Source organism: Phacochoerus africanus, chromosome 13 (genome assembly GCF_016906955.1).
Source record: "Phacochoerus africanus isolate WHEZ1 chromosome 13, ROS_Pafr_v1, whole genome shotgun sequence".
NCBI lineage: Eukaryota > Metazoa > Chordata > Mammalia > Artiodactyla > Suidae > Phacochoerus > Phacochoerus africanus.
In genome coordinates, this window is record NC_062556.1 from 24,732,680 (window position 1) to 24,752,280 (window position 19,601).

Here is a 19,601-nt window from a genome sequence, read left to right on the forward strand (position 1 = left end):
CACTTGGCTGTACAGCAGAAATTGACAGAACACTGTAAATTAACTATAATAAAAAATTAAAAAAAAATGCTGAATGTCATCCAATCATGTAAATAAATATTTCTCTCCATAAGATACCAAAATGCTAAAGGACTGCCATATCCCCTTATCTATCTGACTCACATTTTAACATTCTGTTGAAAGTATGCATTTTTAATATGTACAAATGTGCACAATATTTAAACTGCCTCATATTCAGTGCCTTCCATCAAATGTTTGCCTCAACTATATTTCATGTCACACAGTTCAAAACATTCTCGTACAAACCATCAGCTTTCTTCTGGCTGGCCTGTCATGCTCTCCTGCTTAACCCATGCATAACCTTGCACCGCGTTTTACTCAGATATAAATGAAAATTCAATTACTGCTCTTGCTCCCAGTAAAGCCTTCCTGATTAGCCTCTTCCCAAAACAAAGTCAGTCCTGCTTTACCTCCAGGGCCAACAGGGGCTGATCAGTGTGCTACTTTTTAAAATTCCTATCTTACATTCTTCAAAGGCAAACCACCGATGGAAAAGAAATTTTCCATGAAAGACAGGAGGAGTAGAACCTGAAAGTTTCACACAATATTGTACAGACTCACAAATCTACTTACCGATCCCTGGTCTAAACATTAAAATCTACAACTTTACAGCTAAGATCAGAAAAATGAAAATGGATCTTCTAGAGAAGCAAAGAAAGGAAAAGATTCTTTCAAAAGTTGATTTTCTTTCTTTTCCCTAAAGGGTAGATTGCCAAAAAAAACCTAAGGAGGTAGGAAAAAGATCATTAATTCCATTTAATTTACATTTAAGTATCTAAGTTTTTGTCCATTAAAAATGGCCAAAGGCAAAGAATGCAATCTCTTCCAGCAGAAAACAAAATAACCTCTATGTTTTGCCTGTGCCTGCGGCATGTAGAAGTTCCCGGGCTAAGGACTGAACCCGTGCCATAGCAGCAACCAAGCCACAGCAGTGACAGTGCCAGATCCTTAACTGGTAGGTCACCAGGGAACTCCTAAGGATACAATGGTTGATGTCGCTTATAAACCTATTACGTCGTCACTTAGCAGCTTTAGGAAAGTAAAGTAATAATAATTGTTGACTTTTTTTTTATTGTTGACCAGGCCCTGTGATTAAGTACTTTGTATGTATTTATCCTATTGATTATCCTGTTTTAGAGCTAAGGCACCTAAGGCTCAGGTAAGGTGAGTGATTTGCTCACAGCTAATGAAAAACAGACAAGCTAGGATCCAAATGTGAGGACTCTGGAGCTCATTCTATCACACCCCCAATTCCACCCCAGCCAAGCATGTCTTGCTCTTTGGTTAACTGGATTCATCAAATATAAATCTCACCCTTTCTCAAGTGTATCATGACCAGTCTCCAGGTTGGGCTTACTCTGTCCCTCCCGCCCCCTTTCAAACCATTCTCCACCACACAGTGATTCCCCCCCACGCCACCCCTTGCCAAAGCACACATTTGATCATGTCACAACCAAGTCAAAACACATCAGCTAGCAGGCAAGACTTTCCATAAGTCCCAAGACTCTCCATGATCCAGACACTTCTTTCCTCTCCTTTGTCCTGTCTTTTTATAATTTTTTGTGTTTTCTTTTTCTTTTTTTCTTTTTTTTAGGCCCCCACCTGTGGCCTTTGGAAGGTGCCAGGCTAGGGGTCGAATTGGAGCTGCAGTTGCCGGCCTACACCACAGCCACAGTAACGCAGGATACAAGCCGTGCCTGTGACCCACACCACAGCTCATGGTTATGCTGGATCCCCAACCCACCGAGAGGGGCCAGGGATCGAACCTTCGTCCTCATGGATGCGAGTTGGGTTCGTGACCCGCTGCGCCACGATGGGAACGCCCTCCTTTGTCCTGTCTTTTGATGCTCTTTCTTTGCACCACACGCTCTAGCTCCAGAGAACTATTCCCAATGCTCCTAATTTACCAACATCCTTACCATCAAGCTCTGTGTAATGCTTTTTGTCAATTGGCTAATTCCTACTTCTTTTTTTCGTGTGTGTGCGCTAAAAACCTGGTTTAGGCCCAAGGCGTTTAGGCACTCCTTTAGACATAACCCCCTTTGTAAACACTTCACTGAACTTGTCAGATAAGAACCCGCTCTTCCGTGCAATCCTTATACCCTGAAAATAACTGAAACATCGCCCCTCATTTCCTTGTCTCTCCCTTCCATCCAGAGATGCCCAAACTTTCTGCGTTCATGGTATCCTTAGTGTCTCAATAATTTCATGCCAGCGCCCTTGGGCCAAAAGAAATAATTAACAGTAGTTAAGTCCAAAAGAACAAGCATTTATGCCCTCACACCCTAATAACCATTTGAAAAGATAATCCACATAAATTAAAAGAAAAAATTTCATCCTTAAATAACTAGTTGTGAGCTGTGCGCACCATACTATCTCAAACGTTAGAATCAGATTGGATCAAAATATGTTCATTTTCTATTTAATGCTAATTTTTTGTATGGAGCTTGCTTTATATCACAGCAACTACTGAAAACCCAGCTTCACAAAAATATGATGTCATCAAAAGGAATGTAGTGCAGAGTTCCCATCGTGGCTCAGCAGTTAAGAAACCCAACTAGGATCCATGAGGATGCGGGTTTGATCCCTGGCATCGCTCAGTGAGTCAAGGATCTGGTGTTGCCATGAGCTGTGGTGTAGGTCACAGATGCAGCTCAGATCTGGTGTTGCTGTGGCTGTGGTGTAGGCGGGCAGCTGTAGCTCCGATTGGATTCCTAGCCTGGGAATCTCCATATGCCACAGGTGCAGCCCTAAAAAGAAAAAAAAAAGAAAAAGGAATGTAGTGCAACCTAACATTTAAACTGTGCACCACATCTCAAGCTAGGATTTCTGTAGGAACCAACAGATGTTTAGTAATACAATGTTTTCTCTGAAATTTAAAAGCATGTCACGGTAGCCCTCAGAGCTCTGAGTTCACCTGACACACCTGGTACCCAGCTTGGGTACCTAACAGCTCTAAGCTGGTTGAAACTAGAGTCTAAGTCTTTTATTTCCAGGTCCAGGTACGGACCAATAGGCACTTAATATTGCTGAATGAGTGAAAGAAACAATAAAGTTACAACTTCGTACCCCGCTATTACCAAGCAGCTGGAAAACAGAATTGCAAGGAAAGAAGTTTTATTACTCAATAAGAATAAATTTAAAAATAAACTAGCAGGAAGATTTTTCATGTCCAGACATCTGAGGCTATTCTCTTTCACATTTTCTGGAAATTGACTGGGGAACAGCAGCTCACACCTTCTCCCTGATTACCTCATCATCTATTGATTTCCTAGACTGTATGTTTGGTGTATGATACAGAAGGGACCCATCAAAAGGCTTTTAATCCACTTGGAAAGCAGTAGAAAACATGGGATGGGATAAATTAGGGAGCTGGGATTGACATATACACACTACATAAAATAGGCAACAAGAACCTACTGTATCGCACAGGGAAATCTACTCAATACTGTTTAGAATTTTTCCTATGTTGGAAAAGAATCTGAAAAGGAACGGATCTATGTGTATGTAGAAGTGATTTACTTTGCCCAACACCTAAACCAACACAACTTTGTGAGTCAACTATACTCCAATAACACTTATTTAAAAGAAAGAAATGAAAGAAAGGAAGGAGGGAAGGAAGGGAGGGAGGCAGGCAGGAAGAAAACAGTAAGAATTTGACTTCCAAGGAAGAGACGAGGTCAGCATGCGGTGATAACCAGATAACCATTGTTCTGATAGGGTTTGGACTTTAGGGGTTGGTTTAGGTTAAAAGAATTAATAATAGGAATTTCATATTCACTTATTTGGGCCCGTCATCAAGCCAGAGGACAATATAATGGTGAGTAAATAATACACACTGCCTCATCCCTACAGGGTGATGCCACTAAGACAATGGAAGGCGAAGGGGGCTGTGGAACTACTGAGAAAGGACAAAGACCAAGGACTTGAACGATGAGGGATGGCCCCCCGGACTGAGTGATACCCAAGCTGAGACTTGAGAACAGAAGGGAACTACACTTGAGGCCAAAGAGCGATAGATAGACATTCCCAAAGGGTCAGAGGACAGAAGAACTGGATGCCCCCGGGGATTTTACATTAAATGTAAACAACACATTTTCTGAAATCAGGGAATCTGATATCAGAGAAGCGTTGTTACTAAAGGAAATCATAGAACCACCATTGTTACAATGTTTAAAAAGTATAATGACAACTAGAATGACTGAATATGGCCAGAAGGAGTTCCTCAATCAAGCTGTCAGGATTGCTTCAGCTCTATAATTCTATGGTGCCAGCAGAATGCTAACAGTTATTCAGATAAGAAGTTCTACCACATTCTGTGTCCTTTTAAGGAAAACTGGAAAAATAATAATAATTTCACAATCACCCATAAAGGAATCCAAAATAAATATTTTATTAAAAAAATACAAGCTGGAAAAAACTAAGTTGAGCCTAAGAAGAAGGAGGGTTTAGCCTACTTTCATTTCAGTTTTCATGGCAAAAAGTTGCACAGTGACTGGTCAGGTTGACACAGAACACCCACTTATCCTGCAACCTTAAGGCATGCTGTCTCTTTTGTTTTGAACTATGTTAATAAGAAACCAAAATAAATGAAGTTTCATTCAAAACCCTTTTACACTAGAAAAAGAGCTTTCTTCCAGTTACAGCTGTACCTCAATTTAGTGACTACTAATGGGATAAAAGTAAATTGTCTATGATTTTGGACAACAGAAATTGATAGAACACTGCAAATCAACTATAATAAAACAAATTTTAAAAAAATTCTCTACACTATATGCTAGGAAACTGATATCTCTGAAGCAAGTAGAGTAAAAGAATTCTCCTTTTTTATTTTTAGAAAATTAATAACATTAAAAATACTATTAAGAAAAAAGATTGATATATTTAGAGCTGGAGAAAATACTATTACATTGATAGGTTTAGAGCTGGATAAAACACTATTTATAAACAAAAATTATAAAAAAATGAAGCTGGAAATAAAAGTATGTGTGTGTATATATATATATATATATATATATATATATATATATATATTTTTTTTTTTTTTTTTGCTTTTTAGGGCGCATCCCGCAGTATACGTAAGTTTCCAGGCTAGGGGTCAAATCGTAGCCACAGCTGCCGGCCTGCGCCACAGCCACAGCAACTCGGGATCAGAGCCTCATCTGCAACCTACACCACAGCTCAGGGCAATGCTAGATCCTTAAGCCACTGAGCAAGGCCAGGGATCAAACCTGAATCTTCATGGATTCTAGCTGGGTTCGTTAACCACTGAGCCACGAAGGGAACTCCAAAATAGTGAATATCTTAATATTTAATAGTAATTACCTCTAGATGGCAAAAGTGTAAGTAAAATTTTGATTTTCTTTTTAATATATTTTTACATTTTCCAATTTTTTCAGAAGTAGTTTTTGCTACTTTTATATCAGGGAAAAAGATTTAAATACAATTAGCTTCTTTAAGGAATAGCCCATGTTTCAGGTCATCGTTCCTTTTCTTAGTTTTGACAAGATCATCATTTCCTTAATGATAAGACAAAGATTTCAACTGTAAAATAAACAAATGAACTTTCCTAGAGGGAAAAATGAGCCATCACTGATCAAATGGTCTTAGCGAGTCGGAAAATAAGCCTTTGAAAATTAGGTTCTGTTTTAAATCTCCAGCGCTTTGAGGTTTAATAAGAATGGTGACTCTTTAAGAATGTTTAAAAACTGGGAGTTCCCATCATGGCTCAGTGGAAACGAATCTGACTAGCATCCATGAGGACGAAGGTTCCATCCCTGGCCTCACGCAGTGGGTTGAGGATCTGGCGTTGCCGTAAGCTGTGGTGTAGGTTGCAGATGTGGCTCAGATCTGGCGTGGCTGTGGCTGTGACGTGGGACAGCAGCTACAGCTCCGATTGGATCCCTAGCCTGGGAACCTCCATATGCTGCGGGTGTGGCCCCAAAAAGACCAAAAAAAAAAAAGGCATTTCTAAAAACCATAGTTATTAATAGTCTCTAGCAGGGATGGATGAAGACACTGTCTTCCTTTGTTTTATCTTGATCAACAGGCTTAACCTAAAGACCTGTTCTGAGGCACTCTCAGCATAGCAGGAAGAGAGACACTCCATAATATCCAGGCTATCAGTATTGGTGTGTTTGGAGATTATTTCCAGGAGGTGGGGGAATAATCAAACAGGAATAATCAAACGACTGAAGCAGAAGATGAGTGAAAGCTAACAGGAGCCTAGCATCAGCTGGCCTCCCTGGGGCCCTGATGCTAAGAGGAAGCACGAAGGGGGGATATTTGGAGAGAAATGCCGGGGCGGGAACAAGTAAACTTGGATGCCTGCTGCTTTCCACATACTCATCACTTCCTGTAACCCCCCCAACACTGTGGCCTCCTCCACAGGGGAGATGCCCGAGACCCATGAAGGGAAATGATGCGGCTGAATTCACACGTCCTGGGTGGGTGACACGGAAGGAGTCTCATTTAGATGAAAAGGATCCTGCCCTTGGTGGAGTGGGGCGGGAGGAGAGGACCAGACCCCCAGTCAGAAAAATGACGATTCAGTAAACATGGTACCACATCCTATAAGCTTCCTTATTGTTCAAGACTCTCACCCCCATTTTCAAATGATAAAGAGAGAAAAAGTTTGAGTCTTACATAAAATTCGTCAGATGCTTCCGGAGGTTCTGGAAGTAGAGAAGCCTTTGGTGGCAGCTTGAGTTCATAGGTCATTATACTCCACCTGAAGGGAGAAAAACCTTGGGTCAGTAATGCCTTTAAGGTTTAATAAACTGACTGTTCTCACCTCACACACACACACGCATGTGTACACCATATATTCATGAACCACAGTTTACTGTGTCTAAAAAAACCAAATATGGGAAGAGATGGAAATTCGATAGTCCCATAACATGCTGAATTCATAGTTTATGATTTAAATATCTTACCCAATTCTCTGGTCAGCAACTTGCACACATTTTAAAGCCATGGGCCAGAGTAAGAAATGAGCAATGTAATAATACCTCCTCTCTCCACTAGATGCAATGCATTCTGACTTTTCTATTCCTTCCTGTTTTTAAATTCTGCTCACCTCAGTTCCGTTTCGTTTCTTTTTCTTTTTTTTTTTTTTCGTCTTTTTGTCTATTTAGGGCCGCATCCATGGCATATGGAGGTTCCCAGGCTAGGGGTCCAATCGGAGTTACAGCTGCCGACCTACACCATAGCCACAGCAACGCTAGATCCAAGCCTCGTCTGCAACTACACCACAGCTCACAGCCTGATCCTTAACCCACTGAGCGAGGCCAAGGATCAAACCTAAGTTCTCATGGATGCTAGTCAGGTTTGTTAACTGCTGAGCCATGAGGGGAACTCCTCACCAAAGTTTCTTTTTTTTTGGGGGGGGGGGTGGTCTTTTTCTTTTTTCTGGGATCCGAACCACGTCTGTGACCTGTCCCACGGCTCATGGCAATGCCGGGTCCTTAACCCACTGAGCGAGGCCAGGGATCGAACTTACACCCTCATGCTTCCTAGTTGGATTCCTTAACCACTGAGCCAGGGCAGGAACTCCCTCACCAAAGTTTCTAACTAGATTGTACAAGTTGCTAATGGGTCACAGCCCCAAATTCTAAAACCATGTCCTAGATGAAACAAATGCCTAGTACCTATGAAAAATCATTCTGCATGTAGCAATCAGTCTCACTGAGTCTGCTTATACAGACATGAAATGAAAATTAGCTAAAGAGCTCCTGTTTTTTTTTTTTTTTTCTTTCTTTTTTTAAATTTTATTTTATGGCTGCACCTGAGGCATATGAAAGTTCCCAGGCTGGGGACTGAATCCAAGCCACACTTGTGACCTACCACACAGCTGTGGCAATGCCAGATTTTTTAACCCATTGCGCCAAGCAGGGAATGAACTCACCACCTCCATAGTGACCATAGCGAACTTGGGAACTCCTAAATGGACCTTCTTACATTAAGAAAGTAAGCATGGGGAGTTCCTTTCAGGGAACAGCGGAAACAAATCTGACTAAGGATCATGAGGTTGCAGGTTCGATCCCTGGCCTCGTTCAATGGGTTAAGGATCCTGTGTTGCCGTGAGCTGTGGTGTAGGCAGGCTGGAGACCTAGCCTGGGAACCTCCATATGCCGTGGGTGCAGCCCTAAAAAGCAAGCAAATAAATAAATAAATAATTTTTAAAAAGTAAGCATGGGATTGGGAGGAAAATATTAATAAAGATTATACTTAATTGAAGCAAATTCATTTTAATTAGCTGTAAATATTAATTTCAAACCAAACACTGAATCATTTGATAATAGAGAAAAACAATCAACTCCAGCTATTTCCAGTCTTCTGCCTAAAGCGATAAATTCAAAATTTGGGAAGAACAATTGGGTAGGGACATTACTGTTGTCAGTTACAGGATATGAAATAAAGATTTTTTTCAAAGACACAAAGCATAAAGAGAGCAGTATCATAACAAATGAATTATAAGAAAAGTACATCACCGTGGAAGCCAGTGATAAAACCTAGAGGAAAATCCCAAGACTTGCATCAGTATGTAAACAGCATCTACCGTATCATTCAGACTAAGTCGTCTTTGCATACAAATTCAAATTCTGGGGGTTCCCATTGTGGCTCTGTGGTAATGAACCTGACGAGCATCCATGAGGACTAGGATTTGATCCCTGGCACCACTCAGTGGGTTAAGGGTCTGGTGTGGCCCTGAGCTGTGGTGTAGGTCACAGACGCGGCTCAGATCTGGCACTGCTGTGGCTGTGGTGTAGGCCGGCAGCTGCAGCTCCAATTTGACCCCTAGCTTGGGAACTTCTACATGCCGCAGGTGTAGCCCTAAAAAGAGAGACAAAAATAAAAAAATAAAGTATTGGAGACTGAGTCCACTTTATGCTCTCAAACTGCAGGGAGATCCCTCCCATGACCAGTTTGTGAATAAACACAGACAAACGCTTTTCTGCCCAGCTTTCTTTTGAAATATTCTGTCAGCAAAAGCATCAGCCATTACAACATTACCTTATGACAGGCAAGGTTACAATTAATTAGGTTATAGCTTATTTTAGAATAATCACATTTTAGACGGTGGCTCCCTGATGAGATTTTGTTATTTTCCTGGGAAGGGTGTCACAGATGGCTAATCCTATCAAAGTTGTTTTGATTCACGCAAGTTCAAGTTCATAATGAGATTTCGACATTCTGGTCTTCTGCCTGTGCAGGTTACTGCTTACTGAGTCCTGGTGGGTCCCTGCACCCCGATTCACGATACCACCTCCATAATACTCAGGGTACACACACTGCGTTTCCTTTTTATAAGTGGGGCATTTCGAGAGAAAGCAGTTACGGGGTATGATTGAGGGGTACCATAAAAACGGTAACATTTTCTTCATATGAAGCTGTTTTCCCAATACTTTCCTTGTTCCTGGGAAAGGATTGCATTTTTTAGTATTTTGTGGGTTCAACTTTGGGTTTAGTGGGCGCAAACTATTACATTTAGAATGGACAGGCAATGAGGTCCTACTGTGTGGCATGGGGAACTATATCCAATCTCCTGGAATAGACCATGATGGAAGACAATAGAAGAAAGGGAATGGAGGGAGTTCCCGTTGTGGTGTAGCAGAAACGAATGGACTAGTATCCATGGGGTTGCAGCTTCGATCCCTGGCCTTGCTCAGTGGGTTGGGGATCTGGCATTGCTGTGAGCTGTGGTGTAGGTCACAGATGCAGCTCAGATCCTGTGTTGCTGTGGCTCTGGCGTCGGATGGCAGCTGCAGCTCTGATGCAACCCCTAGCCTGGGAACCCCCATATGCCATGTGTGCAGACCTAAAAAGCAAAAAAAAAGGGGGGGGGATCAGTATGCCACTTGGATCTGGTTTTAGAAGGGAATGTGTTATTACCTGTCCAGCATTTTGGTACTGGCTCGTTCCAGCTTCTCAAGTATCTGAGGAAGTTGGGTGTCGTCATCGTAGGAGCCGCCCCAGCCAAGAACCCGGGCCAGGTCGTTGCCTGTCCCCAGAGGCAGGACTCCCAGCTGACACTGAAAGAGAGCCCCACAGGACACCTCAGACAAGCTGAGTGACACTTTGGCACGTCTCTGCGAGCAGCTTAGGACATGCACATTCATGTTCGCCAGCGAGGAAAAGAAGGAGCACTTGCCTGTTTATTCAAGTTGAGCTTGTCGATTTCTGACAAAACCCAACCCACACTGCCGTCTCCTCCGCAAACAAGAATCCGGAAATTGTCGAACTTTTGGAATAATCTTAAACTGAAAATGAGAAAGTATTTTATTTTAGTAGAAATAAAGAAAAATCACTTTCCCCAATTCGTTGGGATTCTGCTTTTGACTGGTATTCACATTCAGATTAAATATAGGAATTCTTACATATGAATCCTACTATAAAAATTAATTTGAGTGCAATATTTAATTCAAGAAAATGTCTTTTTCTTTCTTTCTTTCTGGCTGTGGCATGCAGAAGTTCCTGGGCCAGGGATGGAACCTGTGCCACGGCAGTGACACCACCAGATTCTTAACATGCTGAATGACCAGGGAACTTCCAAGAAAATGTCTTAATTGTAAAGAGGAAAGGGAATTATACGTAGAAATGGAGATAAAATAAAAAGGAAAGAGGGGTAAGAAATGAAAAAACAGAAAAGAAGCAGAACCCAGGAAAGAGAAATTAAGGGAAAGGAGACAATAAAAGTGGGTGATTTTTCTCTTTCCATCTCGGGAATATGTTATTTCCATGAGTAGCACATTACAAACCAAGGCATGGAATCTAGGGCACTGGTGCTCTTGAGTGGCACTGGGGGCAGTTCTGAAACAGACCTACCACTCGCCAATGTACCCTGCAATAGTCCCAGTAGCTTTTTCCCTTCCTCTTTTCCTATTCTCAGGTCAAACTTTTTAGTTCTGATTTCTTCATCTCAACTTTTTTTAAATTTGTGTTTTTAGGGCCACATCCATGGCATATGGAGGTTCCCAGGCTAGGGGGAGAATCAGAGCTGTAGCTGTTGGCCTACACCACAGCCACAGCAATGGCAGATCCTTAAGCCACTGAGCTAGGTCAGGGATTGAACCCACATCCCCATGGATAGTAGTTGGGTTTGAGACCACTGAGTCATGTATAGGAACTCCCTTCATCTCAACTTTTTGACATATCTCACCTTCTTTATATACCTTTGTGTCTATACCTCAAGCATTGTGGAAAAATCAAAAAACTATGTTTTGGAGACAATCTCAAGACGTTTCACGAGAGGAGTTCCTTGGAATCTTAGAGGATGGATGGAAAAAATAAATGTCAAGAAGATAAGAGATTAGAACCATGAAGGATGATGAAATAGAAGTGCTAGAAAGGGGGGAAATGCTCACTAGCAACGGGAGAGACAGAGGTGAGGGGAGAAGGTAGAAGAGGAAGTGCTAGGACTCCTGCAGCAGAAAGCGAGGGAGGTACAAGCACATAAGAAAGGAGTGGAATTCAAACAAAGAAGACCAACACCCAAGGAACCAGAAGGGCCTCAGGCAGCAAGAAAAAGGCTGGGGAAACAAGAAGGAAGATCCTGAAAGGACAAAAGTGAAAAGAGGCACAAAGAGAGGCTAAGAGAAAACGGAGAAGATGGAAAAAATGCTAAACCACAAAACATAAAAATCCTTTTCAGGAACTGGTATCTAAAGCTTCCATTTCTACTTCTGTGTTTATGGTTTAGGTGACAACGGAACCCAAGAGAAAAGCCCAGTTGGCTTAAGTAAATCATCTGAGGCTCCTGGTTCAGATGACAAATACACATGCTAAAAATGCATTCAAAGTGCCACAAGGCATATTTTCTCTCATTGAAAATATATTTAATTTTCCCTCAAATTTTAGCTTGTATGACATTCCAGAAAGTTGGAAATGAACAATCAACAACAGCATTTTTTGCTCATTTATGTGGACCAAGGCTGAAGTCCTTGAGATCTATGAGAGTACCCGTGCTCTGGTTAAATAATTATTTGCACATGTAAAATTCAACATTAGCCTCCCAGGAAACTCATTTTCCAAAGTTACTCTTTGTATTTCTGTATTTACATAAGTTGCTCTTTCATAGAGCGAAGCAAACCGTTAGGACTGTTTGATGTGGGATATACGCTAAAACATTTTTAAAACAAACTGTGGAACTTCCAGCACACAAGGGAGTTGTATAAATACAAAAAAATGTGTTAAAATTTATAATTTGAGCTTTAAAAGAAGAGACGTGGGAAGATCAACACAGAGATGACGAGGTGAATCTGCAATTAGGAACTGAAAAGCCAAACAGAAGGTTATGCTCGATGCCACATTTAATTCAAAGGAGAGTTATCAATAGTCATTTACCCTAAATGAGGACCTCCATTCATTAAATCAAACACCTGAGCCGGATTTAGTAACTGTTTAAATCGCCGAAGAAACTTTACTCCCTGATTATCTCCACTCTTAGAATTGACAAAAACCAATAGAGGACTAACACAGAATGAAAACGTGGCTCTACAGAAACCTGTAAAAAAAAACACAGCACAAGATCAATACATACGGCTTTCTTTTTAAACCATTAACAAAACTTCAGACAAAAAAAAAGACGAATTCAAAAGAACCTTTTCGGTCACTATAATAAGTTATAATTTAGCCCCCCAAATGGAGATGGGTTCATTATTTACATATTAAGACCATAGGACTTTTTTTTTTTTTCCTTGTCTTTTGTCTTTTTAGGGCTGTACCCTCGGCATAGGGAGGTTCTTAGGCTAGGGGATGCATCAGAGCCACATCGACATGGGATCCGACATGCATCTGCGACCTACACCACAGCTCATGGCAATGCCGGATCCTTAGCCCACTGAGCGAGGCCAGGGACCGAACCCACGTCTTCATGGATACCAGTTGGGTTCGTTAACCACTGAGCCTGACAGGAACTCTGGACTTTTCTTTTAAAAAATGTTTTATAATGAAAAATCATACCAAAGACGGTAAAACTATTAACCATAGATAATTTGAGACCTACCGCCTGCCTTAATAACACTTAAATATTAAAAGAAACCAATCATAGACTATAAATTCACATTTGTTAAAGGATTCATGTTCAGTAGTCTAAAATATTTAACTCTTCCTTGATAATGCCTTAGAAAATATATTTTAATTTCATAATTTTATAGTAACTAACAGAAATTTGACATATCAGGGTTTGGTGGGGGTCAGTTAATGCACAAGTTTAAAAAGTTTATCTTCAGCGAATATCCTTATTATCTATTGGCATAACTTGAAAAGCATAAGGCACTTTTTTTTTTGTCTTGTTGCCTTTTCTAGGGCCGCTCCCACGGCATATGGAGGTTCCCAGGCTAGGAGTCTAATTGGAGCTGTAGCCACCAGCCTATGCAACAGCCACAGCAACTCGGGATCTGAGCTGGGTCCTACACCACAGGTCACGGCAACGCCAGATCCTTAACCCACTGTGCAAGGCCAGGGATCGAACCCGCAACCTCATGGTTCCTAGTCAGATTCGTTAACCACTGAGCCACGACGGGAACTCCATAAGGCACTTTATTGATGCAAATCATTAACAACAGTTCATGGCAAAAGCCTTTTGGAATATGCTTTGCTTATAAGAAAGTTATTAGTATGCTACCCCAAAATCAGTGTTGTAAACAGGCTCTTTTTTCGTTTTTTTAGGACCACACCTATATGGAAGTTCCCAGGCTAGGGGTCAAATCAGAGCCACAGCTGCCGGCCTACACCACAGCCACAGCAACTCGGGATCCGAGCCTCGTCTGTGACTTATATCACAGCTCACAGCAAAGCTGGATCCTTAACCCACTGAGCCAGGCCAGGGATGGAACCCGCATCCTCATGGATTCTAGTTGGGTTCATTTCCGCTGAGCCACAATGGAAACTCCATAAATGGTTTTTCAGCACATACAACTAAGTTGTAAAATACTGTAAAGTGAATGAATTTATAGAAATGTAAATTCCTGCAATGAAATTTTAGGAAAACAGATTCCCCTAAGAGCTATGCCAATGGGCAGCATCCATTATGAAAAAAATACTTCTGAAAATTAACCTTTGCAGACCGCATTCTGCCACAGATAATGATCTTATTTTATTTGCCGAAATGTAAAATCGATACGTCTTATATTCTGTAATTTCACCACTGGGTTCATAGCTATGTTAAACCTTAATTTTAAAATGTCCTTTTAGAAATGAAATGTACTATTTTGCAATTGACATGGAATCCTTATATAAAAACTGACCAGCATACTCAATTACAGTTCCATTTATTCTAGAAAAACACATAATATTTGAAATACCAGGACTATACATACTTACACTACTGCTACGTACCATCAGAATCGGTGCTGTTTAGTGCAATTGGAGGGATGACAGATACTTTACACTGGCCAAGTGGACAGATAGGATGGTACAAATCTTTGCAGGCAGTGTGTACCTAGTAACAAAGGTGGATTTAATCTTTAGGAATCATAAAAACACAGCAATTGTTTTGTTATGGTATAAATTATATCTAAGGAATTGACAAATGAGAATCAGGTGCTTCACAAAATGGTCCGTAATTCATGAACGGCTTTAATGGCACAGTATTTATACTTCTAGGGAATTGGCTAATCCTTTTAGAGACGGGAATTTGATTGGGTCTGTGCAGTCTGTTTTCATGACTGTCTCAGGCGAGGAGTATGTTGGCTGTAAATGCCTGGTGAAGGCAAGGAAAGAGGAAGAGGGAGGAGAGGAAGGAAGGGAGGGAGGGAAAAAGATGGACGTGAACCAGTGAGCGTCAATATCATGGTCCATGGGAAAAACTGATGACCTTGACCTTATAAAATTTTTATAGAATTTAACGAAAATAAATACAATCTATAAGGTGTCTGCCCTTTCTGCAGTGCTTCGATAATTTTCTCCCAACACTTTGGGGTTTTGGGGGTTTTGTTTTTTGTCGTTTTGCCTTTTAGGGCTCCACCTGCGGCATATGGAGGTTCCCAGGCTAGGCGTCTAATCAGAGCTACAGCCGCCGGCCTACACCACAGCCACAGCAACGTGGGATCTGAGCCGCGCCTGCGACCTGCACTACAGCTCAGCGCAACACTGGATCCTGAACCCACTGAGCGAGGCCAGGATTGAACCCATGTCCTCATGGATGCTAGTCAGGTTTGCCAAGCGCTGAGCCACGACAGGAACTCCGACACCTTTTTTTTTTTTGAATCACATTGTCGTGTTGGCGTAGTTCTAAGTACACCTGTGCTTTTTTTCTCAGCTAGACTTCCGGCTCTGTAAGGAAAAGGCCCCTGTTATAGCCCACTCATCTTGGAAATCGATACGCATCACAGGAACTCAGCAAATGTGTTAACTCTGTAGGAAAAAAAGTTTCAAGGACAGGCAAGCAGGGCTAACATATTAAGGAGGACCTAGGCAACTTAGAATAATTTATGTTCTTACCTAGAAAGCCTTTAAATGTTTTATTAGTAAGAGCAGGCACTTTATCATAAAGCACTTCTTTAATATGACTTTATTTCATTAGTCCTTTTAGAAAACTGGCCTATCAATTAAACAGGTACTTATCACAACTTTTGAGAAAATGACTGGAATTTAACAGTGATTCTTATTCTGCTGATGATTTAATTTTGGACGGCTTCCGATTACGATTTATAATAATTAACAACCCAAATGGATTTTAGAAAATGAGTGTCCATAGATCGTTTTTAAAGGAATAGAAAAGTATGCAAATCATAGAGCAAAACAGAAAAATGTAACAATGTTACATGAGAAAAGCAGAAATAAAATTGTATCTTCACTATTTTTATAGAAAAGGCAAAACTATGTCCAGAAGCTGTATAATAGCTGGAAAAATTAGGAGTTGATGGATTAGGACTGTGGAACCAGGGTCTGGTTTGGTTTTGAACCAAATGACTATGTTTAAACACTAGCTATTTCTGCTATTAGAAACTCATATTTGAAAGGCAAAATAATATCATAACAGATAAATGATATACGAAATACAAGGGTAAGAGGAATATAACACAGGTGACGGCAGCCCCGAAACCCACACATCTAAGTGACACAGGGCGGGGCAGGAATGATTTCATACAAAGTGACATTTAGGTCTGCCTCAACAGAAAAGGGAAGAAAGACATGCCACAATGGATCTTGTTCTACAATCTGTAATAATAACTTCTACTTGGGAAATTCTTAAAAAATGGGAGTGTCTAGAGCGAACAAGTAAAAAACCGAATTAACGACTACTGTTAAAGTTAGTAAAGTTTAAAAACCACTCATTTATTCTTTGCCTTGCTTTCCCTTTGTGTGTGTGTGTGTGTGTGTGTCTTTTCAGGGCACCCGCAGCATATAGAGGTTCCCAGGCTAGGGGTGGAACTGGAGCTGCAGCTGCTGGCCTACATCACAGCCACAGTCACCCCAACTCGGGATCTGAGCCAGTTCTATGACAAACACCACAGCCCACAGCAACGCCAGATCCTTAACCCACTGAGCGGGGCCAGGGATCGAACCCGCATCCTCGTGGATGCTAGCCAGGTTCATTACCGCTGAGCCAGGATGGGAACTACCTCCACTTTCCCTTCTGGTTACCATAAGTCTGTGGTCTATGTCTGTGGGATAAGTTAGGAGTTTGGCATTAACATCTACACACTATTACATATAAAATAGATAACAAAGACCTACTGTATAGCACAGAGAACTATACTCAGTATCTTGTAATAACCTATAAAGGAAAAGAATCTGAAAAAGAATATAGATGTGTGTGTGTATATATATAGATAGATATTTACTATGCTGTATTGAAAAACAATAAAACTGTAGGAAAGCAGTCTTTAAACAAAGAACACATAACAAGAGTGTCTCCAAAAGGGCGTTTGCAAAGGAACCAGAGTGGACGCAATGCACTTTAAAAAAGGATGAACCTTACAAAGGTTGCGTGTGCTGCCAGGTTCTGCTCTGCCATAAGTTCTTAGCTTCGCCTCCAAATCCCAGAGAGGGAAGTGTTACAGAAAAGAAGTTGATGACAGGGAAAATAATTATGAAACTCTCACCATCGTTTTACACCAGAGGCATTTCCAGTCCTGAAGACGGAGGACACTGCCGCATGTCTTGTCACAGACAGCACACTTGGCGCTCACGGGCAAGTTACCCTCGAGCCACTGGTGGGGCATGGCCACCTGCGCAGCAGGAAGGAAGGACAGTCAAGGTAGAGGCTGTGGAGGACGTCATTCTTATCCAGGGGAAGCTACACAATGATGCCTCACTCTGTGGAACCAGCAATATGTCTCATGGATGACATCCATTCATTTCCCCCCATAATTATTGAGCATCTATTATGCCCTGAGTGCTAGGGGTACAAAGAAAAGTAAGACCAAAGCCCTGCCCTTCAGGATTTATAGTCTTGCTCAAGAGAAAGGCACATTAGAGGGATTATCATAAAGTAATCATGAAATGGTATCAGAGATTCACATGCAAAGTGCAGGGGAGGCAAGGTTTCAAACACGGGGGGCACGTTTGAGAGGAGGCCCCCAAGTGGGAGGAATGAACATGTGAATAAATAAATAGCTGGGCTGAGCCTCAAAGAAAATCCTAGTTGGCCAGCTAAGGCTCTACAACACCAGCCCAGCACAGCGGCAGGTCGTAAGTCCTGACACAATGTCCCTCAACACTGAAGAGCTGAAGGAAGCTATGAAGGATTGAATTGCAAATAGAAAAGTCACAATCCCCCAAAACCATCCCCCTAATCCTGATAATAAACACTCCCACTTAACTCTCCGTTGTAACTGAACTAATAACCGATGTTCCCACTTAATTGCCCCAGGAACAACCAAGAATAAAGGATCAGAGATGGGGAGCGGGGTATGGGAGACAGAACAGAGCTTACGCCATCTTCGTCCTCTATGATGTCCTTCCCGATGGAGGCCAAGGTCGTCCATTTGCAGTTATTTGTCGCTCTCACTGCACACCTTTTATGAGCTTTGAATTTACACACTGAAAAAAAAAAAAAAAAAAAAAAGCCAACCATTGCTAAATGAGTATGTACTGCTGGACCAACAATTGAGGGAAATCACAGCACGAAATTTTTCAGGGGTAGGGGGGAGAAGAAAAACAACGTATTTAAGTTTCTAAAAAGCCAATGTGGCTATATGCAAGCTGCTGCGTAGGTTGCAGATATGGCTTGGATCTGGGGTTGCCATGGCTGTGACTGCAGCTTCCACTGGACCCCCAGCCTGGGAATTTCAATACGCCGTGGGTGTAGCCTTAAAAAGAGAGAAAGAGGAGTTCCCGTCGTGGCGCAGTGGTTAACGAATCTGACTAGGAACCATGAGGTTGTGGGTTCCATCCCTGCCCTTGCTCAGTGGGTTAACGATCTGGCGTTGCCGTGAGCTGAGGTGTAGCTCACAGACGCGGCTCGGATCCCGCGTTGCTGTGGCTCTGGCGTAGGCTGGTGGCTATAGCTCCGATTAGACCCCTAGCCTGGGAACCTCCATATGCTGCGGGAGCGGCCCAAGAAATAGCAAAAAGACCAAAAAAAAAAAAAAAAAAGAGAGAGAGAAAGAAAGAGAGAGAGAGAAAGAACAAGATCATTCATGAGCGTTTTAAATGCAAGTATGTCAAGAAAATATCTAGGCTTCATGAGAAATAGGTTGATAAGCATCACAAAGACGGCACTGTCTCTTAAGAGACATTCTGGTGGGAGGACTGACTACACGATAACCAGAAGGAAGGGATGAAATGGAGCTCCCTCGACACGCATCACTAGTTCTCCCCAGTCATATAATCAAAAAGGCCTACAAAAGAGAAGTAAAAGGAAACAACCGAGAAAGAAGCAGCACATCCACGAAAAAACAAATAAGCCATAGATGATTTGGAAAACTAACACTTGATTATGAAACTCAGAACCTGCCTGCTACTAAGCTTATCCATCCTTCTAAGGACACACATTATTACCCAAGCATGAATGGATGCTGATGCTGTGTTTCTGACTTTTCAGAGAACTGTTTAAAAGTAGAGATCATTTCAGTAGAAATGTAATAAGGTTGCTGTTGCTAAATTCAAAATGTAAGGTGGTTCCTTTGCACATGGTTGTTGCATTTCTAACAGTAGACAAACCTGACTAGTATCCATGAGGTCGAGGGTTTGATCCTTGGCCTCGCTCAGTGGGTTAAAGATCTGGTGTTGCCGTGAGCTGTGGTGTAGGTCGCAGATGTGGCTCGGGTCTGGCATTGCTGTGGCTGTGGTGTAGGCCGGCAGCTCCAGCTCCAATTCGACCCCTAGCCTGGGAACTTGAAGTGCTGTGGGTGTGGCCCTAAAAAGATAAACAAACAGGCCTTATTTGAAGATTTTGCCTTTAAAAAAATCAAAAACCTCATTAAAGATAAAAAATAATTTTTGTAAGAAAGTGCTTCATGCAATGAGCCTTGAGAATTACAAAGTTACTTAATATAACATATTAAGTAACATATAATGATAATAATAAAATAAAGTGGGCTATGATTATGGTCACTAAGGAATAGAGATGATTAATAGGCATCTTAATT

At 41.6% G+C, this 19,601-nt stretch overlaps 1 protein-coding gene across 8 annotated transcripts in view; it reads right to left on the reverse strand.

Moving 5' to 3' along the window:
- DGKH (diacylglycerol kinase eta) overlaps nucleotides 1-19,601 on the reverse strand; it is a 185,588-nt gene that overhangs the window by 54,719 nt on the left and 111,268 nt on the right. For 7 of the 8 annotated variants that reach the window (XM_047755789.1, XM_047755788.1, XM_047755790.1 and 4 more), the window contains 7 exons: nucleotides 17,945-18,051; nucleotides 17,112-17,237; nucleotides 14,401-14,503; nucleotides 12,406-12,565; nucleotides 10,214-10,322; nucleotides 9,955-10,094; nucleotides 6,706-6,790 (listed from right to left, as the gene is read on the reverse strand). In XM_047755789.1, coding sequence (XP_047611745.1) covers nucleotides 6,706-6,790; nucleotides 9,955-10,094; nucleotides 10,214-10,322; nucleotides 12,406-12,565; nucleotides 14,401-14,503; nucleotides 17,112-17,237; nucleotides 17,945-18,051 — 830 coding nt within the window. The remainder of the gene's footprint in view (nucleotides 1-6,705; nucleotides 6,791-9,954; nucleotides 10,095-10,213; nucleotides 10,323-12,405; nucleotides 12,566-14,400; nucleotides 14,504-17,111; nucleotides 17,238-17,944; nucleotides 18,052-19,601) is intronic. The other variant, XM_047755792.1, reaches the window with a different exon arrangement.